The sequence below is a fragment of the Lathamus discolor genome, chromosome 4, assembly GCF_037157495.1.
Source record: "Lathamus discolor isolate bLatDis1 chromosome 4, bLatDis1.hap1, whole genome shotgun sequence".
NCBI lineage: Eukaryota > Metazoa > Chordata > Aves > Psittaciformes > Psittacidae > Lathamus > Lathamus discolor.
Window position 1 is genome coordinate 35077867 of NC_088887.1, and position 24082 is coordinate 35101948.

A 24082-nucleotide genomic window follows, 5' to 3' on the forward strand; every position below is an offset into this window, starting at 1 on the left:
TACCATCTGCCTCTCATCTAGTATCTACAGCCTACATCTTTTGTGTAAGAATCATACTTCTTCCTGCTTTGCATGTTTAGAATAATAACAAATGCTGTTTATAATTGCAGTACATCTGCTACAGGAGAGAGGAGAAGGTGGAGCATGCAGTGGTCAGGTTCTTGGGTAACTAAGACCTCTGCTCTGTCTCTTGCAGACAAGAGGAATTTCAGATGAAGTGATGCACCTAATTTTAATATAAAATTTGAAGAACAAAAATCTGAAGTTTTTGATACTCTTTTTAAGCAATAAAGTTAAATTCTGCCCTGTTGCATCTGTTCTCTGCTTGTGGAAGCAGTCATGTGGATGAGGCTGCAGCAACAGAACATGGCTAGTATAATTTTTTCAGTCATGATTCCGTTACTACCTTGAATGCTTCAGAAATTAAACACTGTAATAGCACCAGCATGGCAGGGCTAAAATTGGTAAATGAGTACACAGTTAAAAGGTAGGGGATGGAAGATAAATAGTTGCTATTAGAGGGAGGTCAGGTTTTTTTTTCTGGGTCAAAAAACCATGAAATTCAGCCAGCTGATTGAATACAAATATTGAGGCCCAGCTGTCTACAAGAACTATTTGAGGCTCATGAAGCTGAAGCATGTGGTGACTGTCTGGGATGGAGCTCCTTTTCCTTCTGCACTCGGAAAGGTGAAGGTCATATGCTGCCACCAATGAAATGTGGGAGTCAGAAAGGCAAGTTAAAAAGTGGAGGGGTGCATGTGTGCACAGCTGAAGCCATGACAAGTTACTCTCTTGGGTTTTTGATTTGACCCTGAGTCTTGGAGAATTACTAAAGGAGAGTTTGCCCCAGAGGACCAAATTGACAGTAAATATTAAGCGTGCATACGCTGGATCAGGGACCTTTCTGAAAACCAGTTGGGTCAGATCTGTTTTGTAATCAGAACTGCAAGTTCTTCACAACAAGAAGTTTGCGAGAGCTTCTAATTGTGGTGATTGTAAAACAAGACTATTGGCAGTAGCCAGATCTGGTGGGGCTTTGGGACCAGAGGGGATTACTCCAGCCCCAGCCCAGTTGGTATGTGGCAGCCTTGTTCTGTATTTACAGGTCCAGCAGATAACAAGGCAGGGCACGTATTCCCAACAGGCACACACGCATGTCCATACATGCAGTGGACTCAGCCAGCCATATGGACCAGCACAAGCACAGAAGTACCTTTAGAGCACCCACCTAAACACAGACAAGACAGCACTTGCGCAAACCTGACAACAGTGTGAACTGTTGGCTCGCTGCCATTCCTCCCTGCTAGGTGCTTGCGGGTTGCACACAAACACAAGACAGGTTTCTGGACAGTTTTGGACACTGCTAATCCAGTCACTGACACAGACTCTGGTCTTCTCCAGTTGTTGGTACCTGGACCTGCAAACAATCAGGTTTGCAGTCTCTCACTCCAGTAGCTGACATGCAAACTTCTGTTACTCACTGGTGAAACCGTCATGATAATTGCTAGTATTCATGCACATGGGCTCACAGTAGAGCCTGTTCATGCATCTGTCTCCTTTAATCTCCTTTTCCATCTGTTTTTTCAGACTTCTTCCTCCTCAGTCCTTGATCCATCCCTTTTCCTGCCTTTGACAGTTCCCCTAAACATCCTAAGTATTTCTCACTGGCCCTAATTCCCATAGCCAGCCTGTGCCTGGTTTTACACTGTCCCAAATTTCTGTTCCCCCTGCATGGCGTCATAAGTCTATACCCCAGCTAGGCCATTGCCCCCTCTATCTTGCTCGGGATTCCAAGGAGAGAGTTTCCCTCTTTGTACATCCTGTACATCAGGAACAGCAATCCCGTACTTTTCCTTCGAGCGTCTTCAGACTGACTCATTCAGGGGTCTGTGTATTGTGGGTACATTAGTAGGGTTGTTGCTCTGAGCCTTGACTTGGTCTCTGTGCTCAGTGTGACTGGCCTTCAATTTCGTAACTGAGCAAAGTCCAATTTCTGAACTTCTTGGCTCACCTGATTTTTCTGAGCTTTCCATTTAAAAATAAGTGAAATTGGCTGGCTGGCCAGTCACTTGTTTAAGCCCATGGAAAGTTTCCCTCTGATGTAAGTCATCATTGAAGTGGAACTTACACCAGCACATTATTACGCGTGAAAGTTTCAGGAAGTTGTGAGTAACTGCGAACAGGGCAGCAAGTTGCTGCCACTTGTGATTTATTACTCAGGTTCTGCTGTCCTAAAGGCTGAGTTATGACTATGTGTGCAAGCTGCTATATCAAAAAAGTCAGAGGAGGTTGACAGGTATTCCTGAAGAAGATTGACTACTTGATTTCTTGTCTGGGAAAGAGGTGATGTAAACCTCAAGGAGAAATACATTACCCGAAGTAGTCATAAGTCTATGAATCCTAGGATTACTGTAAGACTAAGTGTTCATAGAGAATGGCTGTGTCTCATCCAGTAATTGTATGACACCTGGGGACACCAAAAGAAAGATGAAACTTCAGAATATTCATAATAACACTTGATATATTAAACTTTATATATTAATATAAAAATGTATTATACTCCTTAGCCTCCAAACAGAAGTATTGGCATCAGTTTCCTGAAACCCGTATGCTCTAAGTATGCCATGTACACATGGAAAAAACACACAAATAAATAAAAATAAAGCAGACCCTCCCATACAGGACATGGCTGAGGCACTTTAAACCCCAGCACTTCATTCTTACTGGTAGGTAGCAAAAATAAACTCCCCAAGAGCAGTGAGTTGGGGCAAAAACTGACACATATTGTGCAGTAAGAAAACTAACTTTGAAGCCAACCTACAGCTCATCTCAGATGTTCGTACTATGCCACTTTTAAAGTACAGGGCCAACTGAACTTTGAAGTCACCACAATAGCGTAATGGATAGTTTCCTCAAGGAGCAGGTACTGGTAGTCTGCCAGGAGTGTTGTCTTATGATTGAGCATTTTGGACCAAATTTATCCCTGATATAAATTAACCAAAATGAGTAAAGCTTGCTGAAGGAAGAGTAATACCTAAACCACACTTTTTCACTATTAATATGGTTTTCTGCTTAAACTGCATTCTAAATAATGCAGAAGCTAATGCAGTTCACATGAAATGTCAGTGTTGAATATCAGAGAGCAACCCCTATGCTGTTTGAGCCACACTAGACTTTTGACTGTCAAGATAATAAAGCAAATGACATCTTTCTCGCACTCCTTCTTATCACCCATAGTTTTAACCTAAGAAAACTTGTCCTGACTTGGACTGAAACTCCTGTCCAGATACTCAGCATTACAAATGAGAGTGCAAGGCATGTTTATATGGGGGTGGAAATGTGTCAGGAGACAACATCTGATATAGGCATGTCTCAAAGCGTCAGAAACCCCCCTTTTAGAGTGCAAAGAATAGTATATTGCTTCTTACCAAGAATTGTAAATTTGGTTTAGTGATCTATTTTTAGATCTGCTGCATTGCATTGCATTGTCTTTACATCTGTAAAAATATGCTCAATATAATGTATAGATGAATCTAATATATAGATATGTGTAAATATAAGCATATGGGTATATATATACATACTATCTCTGTTTTCATATATGTATATGTGTATATATGCACATGTGGTCAGACACTCAGGTATGTTTATTTATGTACAAAAACTCACTATGTATCACCATAACAGATATTTTGAAGATAGCAGTTTATGGAGGTGCCCATTCCTCCTCCTTTGTAGTGACACAATATTACAATTAAAGAAAAGTAGTAAGAACCTGATGTATTTTTAAATTAAAAGCAAGAGAATATCAGTTGCTTGGAAGTGGTTCAAGGCTGTTGCTACTGGATTAACAGCATAACAAGCTAAAATAGCAGGAAAAATGACTGCAAAATGGAAGCTGTTTTATCTACCTGAATGCCAGCAGTGTAAAGAATGGCATAAAGAAAAGAAAGCATTTTGCTGGTGCTTTTCAATAGGGACTTACTGCATTACGTAAGTTATTTACTGCTCTCAGTCATTTCCCTTGTAATCAGATTGCTTATGCTTTGTTCTTGTTTTCTTTAGAAGTTGTATGAAAGAATGGGTTGGAACTCTTGTGTGTATTAGCAGTGGGTCCAGTTCATATGTTTGGGCAATTTTGCCTGTTTGTAACTGCTGACATCATTGTCTGCATTTCCTTCTTTAATAGCTGAGCATTATTGCAACTCACTTTCCTGCTGGGTGTAAAGGAGAGTATGCTTACATGACAGATGTGTGCTACTTCTCTTTGTTAGAATAGCGGTTTGCTGTTGACAGAAAACTCGGAAGGAGTGTGTATCTTGGGGTGCAGAAAGAAAATACAAAGGTTTTATGCAGACTACCGGGAACATGTGCTTTGACTTGCAAGAGCCACTGAGACAGTGGTGCAAAGAACAGCAATATGGTAGAGATGTTTGTCTGGCTGAGTTTCTTGGGGGCTAGAAATGTATCTTCAGTGCACCAAGGAGGGCAAATATCAGCTTCCAAGATTTGCAAATAGAGGGCACTTCCCAGAAATAGCAGTGTGTCCATGTTCCTTCTAGCTGCATTTGCCTTCCCTGAGCACTTCTGATGTGGGGAAAAGGCTAGTGGGGATATTGGCTGGTTATGGTCAGCCTTGAGAGGATCCGCTCTGTGTGCCTCTCACACCTGGCATGTCTTGGTGGTGTGAGCAGGAAGTACTCTGTGGTGTCTTCTTCACAGGGATGAAGGGAATGGAATAGGCTGGCAAGAGCTGACGTTGCTGTAATCATCCCTTTTGCTAGTCACACTGTCACTAATACACCTCAGGATTTGTGTGGATTGTCCAGGGTGTTTGGAAAGATTGTCTCTTCTGTCTGCTCTCTAGCTCCCCTAATTATCCACACTTGTAGCCATTCTGACACTAGAACACATAGGAAGAAGTTGCTCCAAATGCTTCCAGGGTGTTTACAACTGTACACAAGGAAAGGAGATTGAAGATATAGTCAAGATTAACCTCTCCTTTTGTACTGCAGTATCATTATCTAATTAGATCAGAAGCAAAGCCCTGTGGCTTAGTCAGTATTAGAGCGTAGGCACCCATTTCAGGAGGAAGCCTTAAAGAAGAGCAATCTTCAGCCGTCCACCTACACCATTTTCTTTGTGGCTTTGGAAGATAGAAAAAATGACAGATGTAAACCTCCCCAAAGGCAGTTGCATGTTCTTCTTCTGCGCATTGTCTTTAAAGAGACTCTTGCTTCCTGAACCACTGGCTCTTGGTTGATCCGTGTGGGGATCCCTTTGCTGTCCCTGCGCTGCTGGGGCAGAGACAGAACAGCTCTGCTGGAATTCAGTGGGTCAGACCCTGAGGAGAGGATCTGCTGGTTTTGAGTCACCCATGCTATTTTGTTGCCAACACAGGTAGCCTTTATCAGGGAATTTGGGCTGTGATAAGCTGGATGGAGAGGGAATGGCAGGGAGTGGAGAATTCTTCCCAGTTGCCAGAAAAGGCTGTTTACCTGAACAAGGACTCTTGTCACCCAATAGTTAGTTGCTCTGCCTTACTGCAGAAAATGGCCAAGATAGTTTGAATATGTGGAGATGCTGCAGCTGAGGCTGTTGCTACACAATTCGTAGGACCCATTCTTGATGTTTATATGCACTGGGACTCATGTCTGATTTTCTGATTTTGGTAATTTTCAGTTCCGAAATTAGTTTCTGGTTTAGGTTCAGCAAACATCCCTCTAGAAGAATATGTCTTGTGCAGTTTCCCCAAGCATTCTTCTAACATAACAGATGGTGGGATTTTTGTGGGCAAAGACAAACTGTGGGTTTGATTAAGTTTTGAGTTTATGTGAAACTAATCCCAGTGGTGTGACCTTGGCTTTACTGACATATAAGGGTCTTAGGGCAGTGCTTTGGGTTACCGTAAGAAAACATATGGTAGCAAACCCTTTCATTGTATTGAGAAAATTTGTTGTCAGCAAGTAAGTGGAGAATGTGAGAGGGAACAGTGGAGTAGATAGATAGATTCTGTCCTTGCTCCAAAATCTTCATCTTTATATTTGATGTCATGGGACCATGAGTCTGACCAGGGCATGTGGAGGCTACTGTGTAACAGTAATATCAACTGTGAGATACACAGGAACTCTTACAAATATTACAAATACAGAAGCAAAAACTCATCTGTTGGGTGCTAGTAGAGCTTAAAAGCAGTTAGCTGAGTTTCACTTAGGTCTTCATTGGAAGGGGTGACAGTTTTAACACGTACATACAGAAAAGTAAGAAAATGGTATTACATTTAAAATGTTGTGATCTAGTGGCAGAGCAATGTTCCGTACTTGTGCCATTACCCAGATTGTTGCAGCCCCTGTCAGCATAATGTAATCTCACCTGTTGGCACAAAGATGAAAAAGACACTGATGGTGCATTCACCCCTTGTACGTGATTGTTGAAAGCATTTAGCCAGCACTGAACTAAAAACTAGCAACTGACTGTTAGAGCTGTGCTTATTCTTCCATTTGTGCACAGGGTACAGCTGTCATTACTTTCCCTTGGTTTGTCACAGACACTTAGAAAAAATGCATGAAAACTTCGTGCTTGTGCGTCTCCTGTATGGCACTGAGTGCACTGCCCATAGGACTGCCTTGTAGCATGGCATACTACTATTGCTTTATCACTGTGTGTAATGAAGCTGCTTGTCTCACACTGAGATTTAGGTATATCAGCTATTTTTAAAAACATGGATAAACTGTCATACCTAATAGATAGTAGACAACATTTTTCCTTGGACATCTCATAGCAGTGAGAGACAGGCTTGACAGTCACATTCACCTGTGTCCGTGTAGGTTTCTACTGTGTGAGAGGCTGTGTCCATGTTAGACAACAACCTAGGGTCTCTTTATAGACAAAAGATTGGAGGAGGAATAGCTGTGGTGGGGTGGCCCCAGCCAGCAGCTGAGCACCCAACACAGCCACAACTTCCTCAGTCCCCCTCACCAGAACAGGGGAGAGAGTCAGAAAAGCAAAAGTTGAAAACTCATGGATCAAGATCAGGGCAGTTTAATAAGTGAAGCAAAGCTGTATGCACAAGCAAGCAAAATAGAGTTTATTCACTGCTCCCATTGGCAGGCAGCTGTTTAGCTGCTTTTTGAAAAGCATGTGGAAGGGTCAGTGTAACCTCAAACATCCCCCCTTCCTCCCCATTCACCCAGCTTTTATTGCTGAGCACAGTGTCATATGGTATGGTTATCCCTTTGGTTATCTGTCCTGGCTGTGTTCCCTTCTAGCTTCCTGTGCGTGCCAACCTACTCTAAAAAAAGAAAGCCTTGACTTTGTGAAAGCATTGCCCAGCAATAGCCGAAACACATTGTGTTATCGGTACTGTTCTAGTCACAAATCCAAAGCACAGCACCACAGGGGCGGCTTTGAAGAAAATGAACTCCATCCCAGCCAGACCCACTAGAATAGCTCTAATGCAAATGTTTACATTGCATATGTTTGCTGCTGGTTAAAATAAATCCTCACAGAATCACAGAATCATAGAATGGTTAGGGTTGGAAAGTACTTTTAAGATTATCTAGTTCAAACTTCTGAGATTTGAGTTCCTGATATATCAGTATTCCTATGTAGAAGGTTTCTACCTTCCAGTCTTGGAATCTTGCAGTATTACTGTACGTCTAGATTGTCATGAATCCTTGCTTTTGATCCCTTCACCTGTGTCAGCTACGGAGCTAGAATAAACCTCGGTTGCTGCATTGATTTTAGTGGACCCTGCTGTTTTACAGGAACTGTGTCTGGAGAATGCCTGTGGTTTTTAGGATTAAAGCATGGGTTTTGAGAAGCAAGGATATTGTTCTAACTGTGGTTCTTCATTATTTTGTTTAAAGTGACAGTATTTGCAAGAAAAAACATGTAAACAGCCTGGACTCTCATCTGCTTTTTCTTTCTTGTATGTATGGGTGTGTTAATAAATGACTTACAGAAGTGTGATTTACAGCCATGTAGAAGTCATATGGTAAGAGAATAAAGAAACCTCAAGACAAGTCAAGTTTAATTTCTCCGGTAATGTATTCAACCAGCTTTTTGTTTTGATTTGTTTTGTTTTAATGTCATTGTCAGTTTAGTTGGTGATCAGGAAAAAATGGAAATATTGTGACTTTAGAAAACAGAAGTATTTTGAAATGTGGTTTCATCTAATTATAAGAATGTGAGAAGACCAATAGTCTTTATTTAAGTGTCTCTTACTAGTGGTATACATGAGTCTTCAGACCACTAACGTAGCTAATTTCTTTTGATGGATTTCCAACGTCCAGCTTAAGTCAGTCCATAGCTTACCCCTCTCCTTTTTATTGAGCAGTTGAATAACCTAATTCTAAAGAAGGACAAAAAGTGTCAAAAGAAGTTACAGGTGTTACTGGGAGATAAACCAATGCAGAGGTACAGTGTAAGTGAAAATACTGTTGGCACAGAGGGTCTCCTAATGAACCTATAATGAAAATCCCTCTGGAAATTTTTTACATCCTCATGTCATTAGAAAATGGTAGTGCATCGGAGTAGAAATGTAGTTTCTTCACTATCTTTTTCTGACTATATTTTCATGGGGATTTGTTGGGTCGAGGACTTTCTAGCTAGGAAGAGAGAAAATGCAATCAAGCTGATGATGAGGGTACTTGAAAACCTAAGAGACGCAAGTTGTAGTTCTTGATCTGATTCAGGGGCTTAGACTTGGTTCACCCTCATCTCAGTGCGTTCCATTGGTCCCTGGATTGACATGTTAGTGGTTTGTAAAAAACACAGACAAACAAAAAATCTGCCACCAAAACTCAAAATTGAGCTTTCCCTCTGCCTCAGAATAAGAACAATATGGAAACTTGAGGTGGAAATCATGCTTTTGTGAAATGAGCTACTGCTTCCCAACTTGCTTTACTAATATTTTCATTTCTTTTAGATAGAAAAGACAGGATTTCCAAAAAGCTGGATGATTCTGATGCCTTATTTAGTATGTTCTGAAATTGGGAATTAAAGTTCATTAGCCTTTCTTCAAAACATCACGTAATTTTAATATGTACATCTAAATTTTTTTGGTATGTGGAATGAGCTAATCAATTTGATGATACTTATACTGCAATCTAAGTGCATCTGTCAGATCATTTCTAGTTTGTGTGTGAAATGTCAGAGTTCTCCTCTTGAAAACTCGTCTTTACATGGGACATATTATTGATAGAACATTTAATTGCTTAGCATATGTGGTTAGCAGCAAGAGTCAAGCTCTGTTCATGCTACTCTATAAACTTCAGCTAATCCATAATATAAAAAGCTGGAGCTTTTTAAAACAGGTAGAAATATAGTAGTTTATGGTAGTTCGATGGATGTATGTCCCTGCAAGGCTGCCAACTTCTCCAGTTCTGAATTGAGGAAAAAAGCAGAAATTAGACTGCTGAAAGGCTCTCATTCTAACTCATTTTCATTCCAGAAGCAGCAGTGCCCTGTGCAGTGGGTTTTGTTTGTAACATATTCAGCACTGACATGCTACAGAAGATGATAATTACTTCAGTGATGTTTAGAGGATTTTATATTTAGTTTGCTGACAACGAAAAGTATTTTAATTTGGGCAAGTTCATTAGTGTAAATATTCAAGACGAGAGATAAAAACACAGTTGTTCCAAGTAAGATGCGAGAACTGGAGGTAATCCAGGGTTTATTTCCACGCACACATCAGGTTTTCCTTTATTTTTACTTTCAGTAACACAGGTTTTCTCTGTTATTAGATTAATGCTAAAATAAAGTAAACACATTATCCTGTGTTTCTATTTCTTGAAACTCTTGAGAGTGTTAAGTGGGCAGAATCAGTATGGCTGTTTCTGAAGACAGAAGTTCTTTTGGCTGGCCACAGGGATGTCCTGCTGCTGTAGGAGCTTCTTCAGCCTCAGCAGTTCTTCTGAATGTGACTGGTTCTCATTTACTGAGCTCTTCCAGTTTTGGAGGCCAGTTGCTGACATATCTATCCGTGTGTCTGATCCTGGCTGTGTATAGTGGAATTAAAGATTCAATGCTCGAGTTTAAAATGTTTTAAAACACTTCTGATACTTGCCTCTGAGTGTGTTTGAAAGAATCCTCCTGGCTCCCAGTGTTCCTCGGCCTACTGGTGGGAAAGAATGGGATGGGAGCAGCAGGAATATGAAGAGGTGGAAGTGCAGAAATTTGCAGTGCAGAATTGGTTTGAGAGGATGGGAGGAAGCACGAGGAGGATGTACAAAGGTTGTTCAGAAGGTCAGATGGCTGAAGTGCTCAGCAGTTCCCAGCTGTAACCCTAGAAAACCCCAGGGCCTTCCTCTCTAGCCCTTACAGAGGTAAATAGGAGGAGAGAGCCAAAGTTTTACTTCTGCTTTTTTACTGTCCTGCTTTCATGCTCTGTGTGCATGTGGATGGGGAGAGACTGGGAGGAGGAAGAGAGAGCGCAACAGTCAGAAATGTGGTAACTCTGGGCATCGCCGTATGAGACCCAAAGTAGTCTTCTTTGAGGGAGGAAGTGTTTCTGCCTCCCTTGCTGCAGAATGATCCAGCTGGATGTGCACTTTGAAATGAAGGCAGATGGGGCAGTTCAGTTCATAAAAGCTGCTGGGCTACTTTGAAGTATCTCCTGCTTGAAGATTTTTTCAAAAGGGAAAGGATGTTAGGAAGGGCTCTGGTTTTGTTTGTAAGGCTGTGAATAATACTATTTGTACTTTGAGGAATAAAGGTACTGCAATTACAAGAAATTGCTTTCTGCCTGACTGGAATACGTAAACAGCTTTCATCTCTCAGCGTGTATGTATCTAGCTCGTGACTTCAGTTTGTCATTCGAGGGAATGTGTCAGCCTTTCTTTTTGGATTGTGTTGGCTCTTCTTTAGTCAGGAAAGACCTTTCAACAGAAACAAAGGCAATTAAAAAAGGCAGCAAAAAGCAATTATCAAACAAGTATTAGGCTATGGATTTTGCTTTGAAAAGATATTTCCACTAGATTCAGAAGAAAGACAAAGCTGTACGTCATTCATACATGGGATTTTTTTTCCCCTTTCATGTTTCCTAAGGGTTGAAGATAAATTAGGGTAGCTATTTTCTGTGCAGCCAAAGTAGAAGCTATGCCCCAGATCTGCAAATGCTTCAACATGTAAATACTGCTTCTGAAGCCATCAGGTCTTGCTGCAAGTACAGATTTATTTGCATTCATCTTTGAAGGTTACTTTCGTTCATTGACCCACTTAATTGTCATTCTCTATCCTCAGTTGCAGGCATATGGCTCATGGGCATGTGTATGGAAGATGAACAGCTTTGACTCTCTCAGGCAGAAACATTCAACAGAGAAACCGATAAGAACTGAATCTTGCTGTGGATGTGTCTGATTAATATTGGTAGGCAGGACCTGTATATAAGGATAATCATCTTGTAAGGCTCAGCAGAAAGCTGCAACCTTGCTGTAGGACTGGGTAAAGGGGCTATACAGAACAGGTGTATACAAGGAAAGGCTCAGAGCCGCTGTTCCAGTGGGACTGGTGCTAACCCATATGAGGTATTCCTTTAACAAGAAGGGTGTCTAGTAGTTACCTAGACCTGTTAGTGGTGTGACGAGTTACTCATGTACTTCAGCTCTGCCCTGTCATAGTTGTACAGAGTGTAGACCTAAAAGGGCCTGGCACAAACCCCGTTAATCTCACAGCATGGTGGTGAGATACAATCAGCAGTTGCAGGAGCAAGTACTCAGAATGCCACTGACTCCTGCTCCTCTGTACTGCTGGAGAAATGCATGTTTCTTTTTACAAGAAATTCTGTAAATTCTGTGTCCACCTGCAGGCACTTCAGTCTCCTGTTACTCGTTGATTCTCTGTACGTAAACCACATCTTGTTTATAGAGAAACATTGCCTGGCCAGGAGATGTGAAACAGCCAGACAAGGCAAGTCCATTAAACCTTCAAACTGAAAATTAGGGGGTTGCAGGGCTAATACTGTCATATCTAATTAGTTATTCTGAAGAAAAGCAGTATTCAGATACTAAAACAATGTGTGAGCAGCCTGCAAAATAGAGAAGGAACATGGTGCATCCAATTCACAACTCTTATTTTGAAGTTTCAAAAGAGTGAAATCTTTACTTAGTCAGGGATTTTTTTGTTTGACTGCACAGTGTGGACTGTCAGAGACAATGTCTTGCGTAAGTTCAGCGTCTAGTCCAGGGATCTGAAAGAACAATGCCATTAAAGGGATTTTTCATATTCTTTATAACCTAAAATTTGGTTTAAGATTCTTCCTCTGGTAGAACTCAGTTCCTCATCTGTATTGGCCTTCTCTTTTATTATACAACGTGGCCTACAATAACTAGGGATTTCATGTAATAAATCTTGATTTGGAGGCTTATAATCTGTCTGTAGGCTCCAATTCACTGTATGTTTTACTGACTTGCCACAGAAGGCAAGTTAGTTGATATGTTTAGTACAAAGGAAGTGTGCTGGTAGGAGTCAAATCTTAGGCATCCACACAAGCAAAATTCAAAAACTGCTTCAGAGTTTGTTCTCTAACATTTAGCTTTTGGTTAACATGGAATCTTTCCCAGCACATTTGGATTTCTCAGGCATTGAGATGTTCTGGTTAAGTTTCAACCAAGTGCTATCAATACAGTGCTGTGTTCTTGAGCTAGTAGATAACTTGAAGCAGAAATGTGTAGAATTTTGAACTGTCCCCAGATATCAGAGTGCAGAGTAAGTGCTAAATACTAATGATACAGTAAAAACATAACATCTGATACATTTGTACATCCTGAACAAGGGCAGGATGCTCTTCTTGATAGGAAGTCCCTGAACATGTGCCAATCCAACTTGAAGATTTTGAGTGTGATTTGTATGCTTGATTACTGCAATCATGCAAGCAAATGAGGGACTGTGATCAAATCGACATCTAAACAACGCAGAAGAGGTCCTGATGTCCATTTTATTTGTGACTGATCCTGAATTCAGCCATGATTTTGTTGGCAAAGGATGAGATTTGTCACAGAATCTAGAGGTTTGGTGTCTATTCTAAGCTAATTATCCTGAACTCGCACTATAGTTAAGAGAAAGATGTGCTTCCAGAGGGTTATTTATGCCTTCCCAGAAGAGGAATGCAAAACAGGTAGAGTTAATAATCTGTTAGGCGTGCCTGTTTCTCTCTATTGGTAATTTCTGGGTCCTAAGCAGTGAATTAGGTTACACATCAAACTTTTAGATATGTAAAATTAGGTAGATGGAATGCTACAAGGCTCTCTGTGAGCATGGGCTAAACTCTCCATCTGAGTTACAAATAATCCATCCCTGATCACTAAGTGGGAAATCGTCTGTGGATCAAGAGCAATATGTTTAAGAAGGCCTGGTTGTGGGCTATATTAAGAAATGCAGTTTAGTCCACCACAAAAAAAGAGCTTTGCTGCCCAGGGGATTTTTTTTTTTTATTATTTCTTTTTTTAATTCCTTTTTTCTTTCTTTTTCAAAAAGCTTGAGAGGCGTATTTTTAGGTTGAGAGGAATGGATTCCTCATTTCTGAGTTGGAAAGGACTTAAAGGCAGAGAAACTTGATTTAGTTACTTCAAGCACTCACTTAGCTTTTCTGCCCTCTCTGTCCTGATGTTTTGGTGCCTGCCCTGCTGTTTTATAGACATTTACATAATGAAGGTCATTTCTCTGAGGCAAGGTACAAGAATGCATTACAATTGTAAATTCCCTTAATTGCTCTAAAGCAGAGCTCAGGGCTTAGACAATGTAAAACACTGTTCTAGGATGTCTGCATCTCTGACAGACATGAATAGAAATATGTGGATATGTGGATTCTAAAGCTAAAGTCGAAAAATGGTTCATAAAAAGGTTTATTTACTTGTGATACACAAATTATGGTGGAAGCCATGAACCAATGGCCTGTGAGATTACATACAGGTTTTAGTTGGTAGAGAGTTACCTGAAACATGTTTATTGTTTCTAGTATGACTTTGCCCCACAGGCTTTATAGAGGTACAGTTAATAGCAGAATTAGAAATACACGGAAAACATCTCTGTGAAGATATGCCAATTTATGGAAACAGCCTGGCTTTGAGGTAACTTTGATTTAGGTGAAAAGCCTCAAGTGTCTTCATCTTACCGATGGGAAGTGATTTAATTTTTGGTTCATACTAAAATAAAGCAAACAAGCAATCCAGTTTGAAATTAAATGGTTTGAATTGCCCAGCATGAGTAGTGCAGAAGGGGTAATTTCATTTAACTGTAAGTCGTATTTGTGTTTCAGAATAGAAAATGTGTCTCAAGAGACAGATTCCTGGGTGGCACAAGCTGCTGGAAGGTCCCCAGCTGCTACAAGGGCTGTCCAACCTTTCTTCCCTCCTTGCGAACCATGCCGTCTTGTCCTGGCAGTGACAGTCCTGCAGCCCATGCAGGTGGAAATAAGCCCTTTTTGTTCTTAATTTCCCAGGAATGGTTTCCAGGTGGATGGGCTTGCTATCCTCACTGGTTGTGTAGCTGCACTTGAAAGTCAGCTCAGGGAAAGCGATGGGAATGTGTCCTGGGGAGAAAGGGCAGAAGGACACTGCTTGCTTCAGTAGCAATATCATCTTCTATTGCTACTTCTTAAACTATATTAAAGAAAACTGCTCTGAATAGCCCAGACGGTCAAACTGGGCCATGACCTCGCAACAGCTACTAGTCACTTTGTGAATCTCCCAGCTGTCATATTTACGTGCACATACTGGATGGATGGCTGACTGCTCAGTTGTAGAATGGAACTATTGATCATAAGGAATGAATTTACATGCACAATTACATTATTTAGAGGAGCCTATCTTTACGTGTGCAGATAGACTATGTGGTCGTGACTGCACTCCATAGCAGCACAATAAATGCATGATATTTACTGTGACTGCCCTCAGTGCTCTGCACTGTCAGGCTACTGGTCTGCCCTAAATGCATACTTGCTTCTGGGGTTTAGGAAGGTTGTTACTCAGTGCAGGAGAGAAACAGAGGAAGTAAAGCATGAGGAGACCAAGAGAGACTCCATGGGACAGTGATATGGTGTAACTTTCTCCAGGAGCTTCACATAAATCTCTATGCTGCCACTCCCTGCTTGCACCTGCCCCACAGGATTAAAACACTATTAGGTGAAGCAGATTGGCATAGTCTCTACTAGTAAGCATGTAGATGTTTTGCTATGGTGGTGGCTTCTTCTCAGGAATAAGAACAGGGGCTGAGGTGTACAAAGTGAATAATTGAGAAGGATCAGAGAAGAGGATTTTTTGTTGGCATATTTAGATCTAGGTGTATGGAAAAGACTTTTTGCTGATGTAAAAATTATAAAGAAATCCATTTCCTAGTCAATGTTTTATTACATCTACCAATGTTTCTAGTATAAATCTGGCCTTGGGCTGTTATCTCTGTGTGTGCGTGTGTGTGTGGTGTTTCTGGTCTTGTGCTTCTCTTTTTCTCAGTAGAGTTTCTGCCAGCATTCCTCAGCTGTTCAGTTTTCTGATCTAAATCTAAAGAGTCTATAATGAAATATCTGACAGATATGAGGGCATTTTCCATGTCTGGATGGACTTCTGCAAGCTTTCTCTCATCCATATGTCACTAACTTTCCCTTTAATATGATATATGACTGGGTTAGCCTGTTTTTCCCTTTCTTGTGTTGTTATGCAGTAGGTAATCCAAGGAAGTGTCTTCAGCCATCAAGCAGCAAAGGCATGAATTTGCTCCGAGCATTCTTCTGTAATAGGAGGACTGCCTACTCCTGCCTCACGGGGAAAGATCTGGATGTGATCTCTTGATTCCACTTTCCCTTATTCAGGTTTTGTGTTGGAGAATTCCCTGGACTTTGGCATAGTGGTTTTGGTTGAAATGTGAAGAAAATGAGATGACGGTTCAGCCTATAAATTTTAGAATAGGAAAATTGAGTTTCTGTATTGGAACAGGGTCAGTACACAGGGCTGAGAAACTGCTGGAGTTTGTTATCATGATTTAATGAACAATTTGACTGATGGTGTTGTAAAAGAACAAATTTGTGTACTGAAGTGTAGATTGTTGTTTAAAAATCATGTTGATTGTTGAAGGTATCAAAGTAAGGCACATTAGTAACATAGTACTTGCCAGATGTGTCTTCTATATGTCCAGCTGGATGTTTCGAATCGGGAATGCGTCAAACGTCATCTAAAAAGACACCACAGAAAGATGCAGAAATGCAGTCCTCATATGATTTTTTTTAAATAAAGAAATGGTGCACTTCTACCTGGATTCAGGTAGAGAGTATGGAAAGAGTAGGTTATGATTTCTTCAGTTTTGACATATAAGTGTCAGATGTTGCTTATTTTTTGGCTTGGTTTTCAGTCGTTTATAGTTTTGCCAAACTTGAGCTGTTTGAGATGGAATGTCCTATGTTACCTTATTTGCTGTAGTAAAACCTTAGAGCAATTTCAGGCCAGTGGTACTTGGAGGGTACTGACAGATATTTCCTACCTTCAGAAGAGTTTGTGATAAAACAGTTCAGATGTATGGGGAAGTGCAAATCCTGCTCTAATTGCATTGAGCAGGGAAAGCCTGCGGTGCTCACCTGGGACCCAAGATGGGTTCTTGCTGCCTATTGATGGATGTAGAATTAGGCTACACCACCTAGAAACTTCTAGTAGTCTTTGTGACATTTCTCTGAGTAACAGATGAGTATATTGCAGTGAATTGCGAATGAATGAAGCATTTTAGTCAGAAACCTAGAGACAGTATTTACCTGAGGAAATTCACTGTAAGAGCAGGAGTGAGTTTTGGTTATGGGTTTTTTTGGTCCTGATTCAGTCACATTCATAAACATGCACTCCTACCCTAAGTATGAGGAGGGGGTGGCTTACTTCTTTCCAGATTAATCATAATTATTGTGAGTATTGTAAAACCACATCTTCCCAGAAATCCTTGTAAGATCCATGAGGAAGCAGATAAAACCATCAACACGTTTCTCCCTTACTGAATACATTAGCAAAAACTTTGGTGACTTGAGCAACGAGAACTCCCTTAGCATCTTCATCAAAGACAAGAGGTCACCCTCTATCAGCTCATTAAAGAAGGGGGCTGCTCTGGGCTTTGTGCTGCAGCCAGGCAGTGAGGGAAATCTACCTCTTGAATAGGGGTCTGTTCAGGCTAGTCATGTGTTTCTGGCTGTGAATCCAGTCTAGTATTAGAGCCTGGAGTTTGCTTTCCATGGGAAATTGTAACATGGGAAAATGAAACACATTTCACTTTTCAGGAGAAGCAGTTGAACTCTGGAATGTCATGTGAGGTGAAATTAAGACCAGAAAACTTTGCATCACTTGAATTTTCTGTTTTAGCTTCGATTCCGTACTTTTGTATTCTATATTTAGTGAGCTGGACTGAGGAAAATGCTGAGTTCTTATTCTGGTTGGTGATGGTGTATTAATGTCCTGGTGACAAATTTGTATTTCAAGTAGTTCCTGAAAACTGGTGTTTAGATTCTCTTACACTTCAGTCCCTAAATACATTTTTGAGGGTGAGGTCACAGTAACTTTGGGAGGGAATGCTGGAAAACTGAAAGCATCCAAGCTATTTTGCATTGTAATTTAAAACAGGTTTTTGAGAAGTAACTGAAAGTCAGGATGCTAAACTTGGTCTTGATGTAAGTCCAGTCCAAAAGGATACAGCCACTTTGGTGCTCAAACTGAGCTGCCTGTAATATGCATTTATCTTGGGGTGAGTTTGCTTTGGGGTTCAGCCTCTCATTAAACTCTGGCGTACCAAAACTTACTGCACGGATCATGTACTGGTGGCCTAAGGAAAATGAGGTGGGTCAGGTAAACTGGGATTGAAGGTGGTCAGAAATTCCTAATATACGGCAGATGGCTATAAAACAGTCCCTGTACTGTAAGAATACATTCCCCTCCAAATGCATAATCTGTTTCTCATGAAAGACATGTGACCGATATAGAAGTTTTAGGTCAACTAATTCAGTTAAAGATTAGCCTCAATATTCTGAAAGAGAAGGCTGTAGTTACTTATGGACTTTAATTCCTTATAAAAGATTATACTGGGCACTACACTACGGCTACAATGTCAAATCCCTTTGTCGGTTTGCTAAATTAACCTTTGTAATAGAAAGGCTTCTTATGTGCTTCCAGTCAAAAGAAGAGATGGTTTTGAGTTTGTAGTAAGTTAGAATGCCAGTGATTGGGATCCTGATCTAAAATTCATAAGTTTTTTCTGTTTCTTCATAAATCATGTTCCTCTGCTGTTTTGCAAATGACTTGCTGAGATGTGTCCTGCTCTGATTTAACATTGTGTGCAGGATACTTAAAATTACACCAGAGGGGCAGAAACAAGTGCAGGTAATGAGGGGGAAGATACTGCAGTTAAACTGGTTATCATTTGTGAAATTGTGTTTGGAAAAGTGACTTTAATGGATGTAATGCTAAATCTCATATGTAGTGAGCGGAAAGGCTTCCGTTTTAGGTAATGGTATGCATCTTGATACATGTTTTCAGCCAGTAGGGTGTATTTTAGGTTGTACTTCCCTCAGTGTTCATGGCAATACACATTCTTTATTCTCCCCTGTAAGTTTGAGCAATATGTACTGTCCTGATAGTGAAACTCACCATGACTTGACTGTCATGAAACTGACAAGAAGTCTTTACCCTGGTGATCTGGGTCAGATTTCCATATAATAGAAATTGTTGTAATGGAGTTGCCATGTTATGTTCTATCATGTTGAACTGCTTTGCGTGGCAGACAGGGAACAGAGATAGACGCCAGTGTCTACTTTACCCTCTGCTCTACATGTGGGACCTAGTGAAAGAAACCTTATCCCAGTGGAAGTTAATGACAGGCCAACCTGGCCAGCTTTTGACCAGTGTGAGAGTTTCCCAGCTGTACATAACTTGTTTATGTGGTGGGTGCATCATACAGATAATTGGTGGTACAGTCTAGTGTTTGAGTCCCGTACAAATTTAATAGGCTTGGGAGGTAGCTGGTTGTCATTACACTTAAGGGATAGTGTAAAGGACTTTGTCTCTGTAGGTCACATTTATCATAGAATCATAGAATGGTTTAGGTTGGAAGGGACTTTGAAGCACATCCAGTTCCAACCCCCTGCCATTGGCAGGGACACCTTCCACTGGTCTAGGTTGCTCAAAGCCCCATCCAACCTGACCTCGAAAGGGATGGGGCAGCCACAACTTCTCTGGGCAACCTGTGCCGGGGTCTCACCACCCTGATAGTAAAGACCTTTTTCCCAGCATCTAATCCAAATTTCCCCCCTTGTCAGCCTAAAACCACTCTCCTTTGTCCTGTCGCCACATGTCCCTGTGAAAGGTCCCTCTCCAGATTTAATAAATATTGTCATGTTTGAAAGGTCTCATCTCTTCCTTGCACTTTTCCTTCACATGCTGGTTTGGGTGGTGACATTGGCATGAGGGATAAGTTCTCATGGATTTCTCTCTTCAAAATAGCTGTTCCTTTTGATGGATCACCTTTGCTTTTGTTCCTAGGACTTGTGCCATTAACAGGCAGTGTGACTACGCTGCTGTTTTCATATCCATAATATCGCATAACTTCCAAATAAGTAGTTTTATTCAGGTCCAGGACAGGATTTTAGAGTGAAAAATTACTGGTTTTAAAAAAGGCACTTAAAAAAAATGATTACTTTGATAGATTTGGTCATTTACATTTTCTAGGACATTTGCTGTGAAAATAATAGGATCAGATATTTCTAGACAGAGTTTTTGTGGCTACTGCTTTGCCCCTGGGCTGGGGAATACTCAAGAATTATTTGCTGTGGATTTGGGAGGCTTCATGGCAGTTTAACATTAATGGTTTTGGTGCAAAAGTTTGCTCACTGTGGCATTGAAAGAGTGTGAACTGAGACTACAGAAAAGAATAAAGAGTGCTAAGCGAGGATGAAAGGAAAGCAAGAAATTGTGGAGTTGGGAAGAAAGAGAAATCAGAAGAATATTATCCACCATTCATTTTCTAGGAGCTTGCAGGCAATGTGATTTTTTTTTTTTTTACAGCATTTCAATATCCAGATACAACCTATGCTCATGGTAATTGCAGGACTGGGAAAGGTTTACATGTGGAATATAAATGCTGCCTGTGTATGCAAAATGGATTGCCAGATCCCAACACTGTGTTGAAATGAATCTTATATCTTCTTTTTGGTTTTAATATGAGATTGGTTTGTGGCACCTTATTTAACTTATTTATTATTAAAAGTTTTAAATAAAAGCACTGGTAATTAAAGTAAGCAAGCAAGAAAATAAAAGAGATCCTTAAGAATTTAAATTCCAGTCAGGGTTCTTTTCATCCTCCCCACAGTGTGCTTATGCCATAAAATGGGAATCATACAGGACAAAATGAAAGCAACTAACTCCAAATCTAGAATTCTCATTAGAGTCCAGTTTGCTTACACCTAGAGCAGCAGGGAGTTTGGGGTTTAAATTAAGGTTTATTGACAAGGGTAATTTACTCAGAAATAAGGTGAGATATTTGGATTTGGTTATTCTGGAGCAGCTTTGCCTGGGACATTATTATTGTGGCATGACCTTCTGAGGTGGATTAATCTAAATGAGAAAAAACCCTGTGTGTTCTTAATCTGGAGTAAGTATTTCCCATGGAATTATTTTTACAGAGTTATTGTGATCAGTCTCCCTGTCTAGACAAGCCTTTACAGTTCCTCTGGTAAGAGAGTCCTTATGGTCCATCTGTATGTCTCTTTTTGCTGTGTTTCTTGTCATACCTCTTTTAGCAAGGAATGAAGAAAAGCATAGGGTTTTGCCTTTGAGATCATGGCTGTTACTCTCCAAGAAGTTGTTGTATTGATGAGAGGGCAGAATTTTGGCTTTGAAACTGCAGTGATTGGAGTGCAGTCTACTCCAAGGCTGTGGAGTTAATGTTAAGTTCTAAGTAATGTGAAGTTCTAGGTATTTTAATGGAAATGCCAACCCCCTAGTAAAATACTCTGAGGAGACACTTATAAAATGGCAGCAAAGCTTCTTAGCCCTGTTAGAAAATTTTCCTAGAGTGAATCAAGAGTGTGTGATGCTGGAATCTTAACATGATCCTTGTGTAGCAGAAGGAGGCTGCTGCTGCCACTCGGAATTTGGCTTTTGGTAGTTATTGCAGTGTGTTGAGCTTAGCATCAGCTTCTCAGTAGGTATCTGCTAATGCCTGTTTGTCATCATTGTTTAGTGGAAATGAACTTTCATTGCTTCCCAAACATGATTGTGAAGGGTTCAGCAAACTTTTCTTTCTTCTTTCAGGCTATAAGACCCTTTTGAAAGGAATTTCAGGCAAGTTCAGCAGTGGAGAACTTGTTGCAATTATGGGTCCTTCAGGAGCTGGGAAGTCAACACTCATGAACATTCTGGCAGGATACAGGTCAGTAACAATAAAAATCCCAAGAAAGGTAAGATCAGCCAGCCTGATGGCTCCTTGGAGAAAACAGCAGAAGAAATCTTACCCCAGTGTATGATGAAAACATGTATTTCACAGATTTTGAATGAGATTCTTACTGCTTATATATTTTCTTTTTGTCCTGTTCTGGTCACTTTGGATATGTCTGTTAACAAGTCTGATCCAATAGTAAGAAGCAATTTAAAGTCCAAAACGCACACACAAAAATTGTCCTTTCTAGCTGTGTAACAAATCTGACTCAGTGTCTTACATTTGTGCTATTTTTAAAATCACGTTTTATACACACTTGAAGCGAGGCCTGTGACAGCACAAGTGAAGGCAAGATTCACCCGTTTGTTTTCTTGGTTCCTTTCAGAGAGACAGGAATGAAAGGAGAAATTCTCATCAATGGACAGCCTCGTGACCTACGCTCTTTTCGCAAAGTCTCCTGCTACATCATGCAAGATGACATGCTCCTTCCTCATCTGACTGTCCAGGAAGCTATGATGGTGAGCTTTTTCATTCATTCAGGATGGAGAAAATGGAAATATCTTTGTGTCCTGTGCATATGTTCTTATTCCTGGTAATGGCACGAGCTGTTACCTCTGTCTGATCCCACTCAATGAAAGTGCTTGGACTTTGATGATGCCTTGAATTCCGTTTCAGGCTCATCCTCCCAGGGGTGTTGTATGAGCTTTCTTAGCTTTACCATTTTCAGTTTGTGACCAGCAGTATGATTTGAAAGAAGATCTAAAGCTCTACTCCTTAGACCTTCTAGAGAGTGGAACCTGAAATTCTGCACAGAATGAGCCTTTTTAGTGTGGTGGATGAGTATCCTTGTCTCTCTGTGTCTCCCCATCTTCTATGTTCTGACTGCTATTTTGACTTGAGCATGGTCTCTCTGCTACTTCTACTCCTCTGTGCCTATTTTAAAATGAAGGTCTTGTATAAAATCTCTCCTGGTTCTTAGCAGGAAGCCAAAGGAACAGAATAATCTCAAGACTTACAGGGAACATAAATTCTTCTTACTGTTTTTTGTAGCATTAGGAAGTTTACTAATTGCCGGCTTGACCAAGCAGTCTAGAAATGCCTTTTGATCAGTTTGAGAGAACGAGGCAGTTTTTCTCAGAGGGTGTTATCAAAATAAGTCTAAGCTTACTCATACTGTATGCCAGCATCAGCTCACAAGTTTTAAGGCCAGAAGAAATCACAGTAATTTTTATGTGCCTAATCTTCTGCAAAGGCTTTTCTCTGTGAGGAAGTTTTTCTTCTCTTTTGTTTACGTGAACATTCTAGTCAGAATCCCGTAGGACCACTTTTGTAGAACTGGTCCCAGATGATACTTGCTGTCTAAATTAATCAGTCAGGGCTCTGACAAAAATAATTAGTGAACAGTTTAATTGCTTCTAATAAGGGTTAATCATAATGTTTTGTGGAGCTGCCTCTTAGGACAGCAGATGACATCTTTCACAAGATTATTTATTTCTGTACTCATTTGTTCACGTGCTGGAGAATGGCAGTTTGGTTATCCTTAGAATATGGATAAAGCACCAAGAAACTGTGATTCTAGCATTGCCTGGGAAGTCAGTGGCTATGCAAAAGACATGACTCCCTCATCTTCCTCCCAAGCTCTTTGACTTGCAGAATGGCTTTTCTTTCTAATATGTTTTTTGTTAGATGCTTGAGTGGTTGCTTAAATTAGATTATACTCGGTTACCTAGGCATATGTGATGCTTGTCATTTGAACATTATAGTTCAACTTAAACTTTCTTGACTGGTTTGAAAGTTGTTTCAGCAGTATGTTGGGATGTTGTGCCTGAGACATCTGCATTAACTGGTTGCTGTGTTTCAGACCAGTTAAAAATCAAATTCCATTGTGTTGCATTGCAGGTATCTGCTCATCTGAAACTTCAAGAGAAGGATGAAGGCAGGAGAGAAATGGTATGTATAGTGTCCACAAACAGAGAATTTCTGGGGATGTCAGAGAGGTCCATGAAGTGAGATCTATAAAGCAGATATTTTTATTTAACACTGAATTGCAGTGGACTTGTAATGGTAGAATAAATCATAACCTCAAATATATTTCTTTCCAAATCGGAACATTTGGCATTTCTTCAATCTCAGAGACCCTTAAAAACCAGAAAGAGCTCCAGAGAGGGAAACTTAAAAGAATCAATGTATCTTCGGCAGTTCAAGATTGCTTTGATTCTCTCAGGTTTTATTATTTTTTTTTTTTTTAATAAGCTAACCATGGATTTTATTTTTTTCTTATTGGAAAATACATTTGTCTAGAAACAGCTGTTAATTTTATTTGTACTTCGAAAGTCTTAATTCATTTACACTTTAGTAATCTAGGCCAAGCAAGTCAATTCACTTGTCCACTCTGTTACTGTATTTACAAAGAACTTTTTAAGGGAAAATCTTTGCTGTATGCCCTTATTCAGAACATGCCAGAAAGGCAGTCGTTTTCTAGTTAGTGTTACTGGCCTGTGCTGGACTACATCATTCATTTTGTTGTTGTAAGTTATAAGGTAAATGTTTACCATAGCTGAATATTATGAATTTATGCACTTGTGTTATCACCGTTACAGATTCTTGTTTGAAATAGGAACAAGTGAAAAATCTTCCACTGAACCATAGTTTATGTTTCTAGTTGACCTAGCTAGTGCTGCTCATGTCC

The 24082-nt window shown here is 40.3% G+C and overlaps 1 protein-coding gene across 3 annotated transcripts in view; it reads left to right on the forward strand.

The window, feature by feature from the left end:
- The window catches only part of ABCG1 (ATP binding cassette subfamily G member 1), a 68062-nt gene that overhangs the window by 31416 nt on the left and 12564 nt on the right, over window positions 1-24082 (forward strand). For all 3 annotated transcript variants that reach the window (XR_010612221.1, XM_065677018.1, XM_065677017.1), the window contains exons 3-5: window positions 21270-21387; window positions 21779-21911; window positions 23293-23343. Coding sequence is in view for 2 of the 3 variants with exons in the window: in XM_065677018.1 (XP_065533090.1) it covers window positions 21270-21387; window positions 21779-21911; window positions 23293-23343 (302 nt within the window). In the remaining variant the exon portion in view is untranslated. The remainder of the gene's footprint in view (window positions 1-21269; window positions 21388-21778; window positions 21912-23292; window positions 23344-24082) is intronic.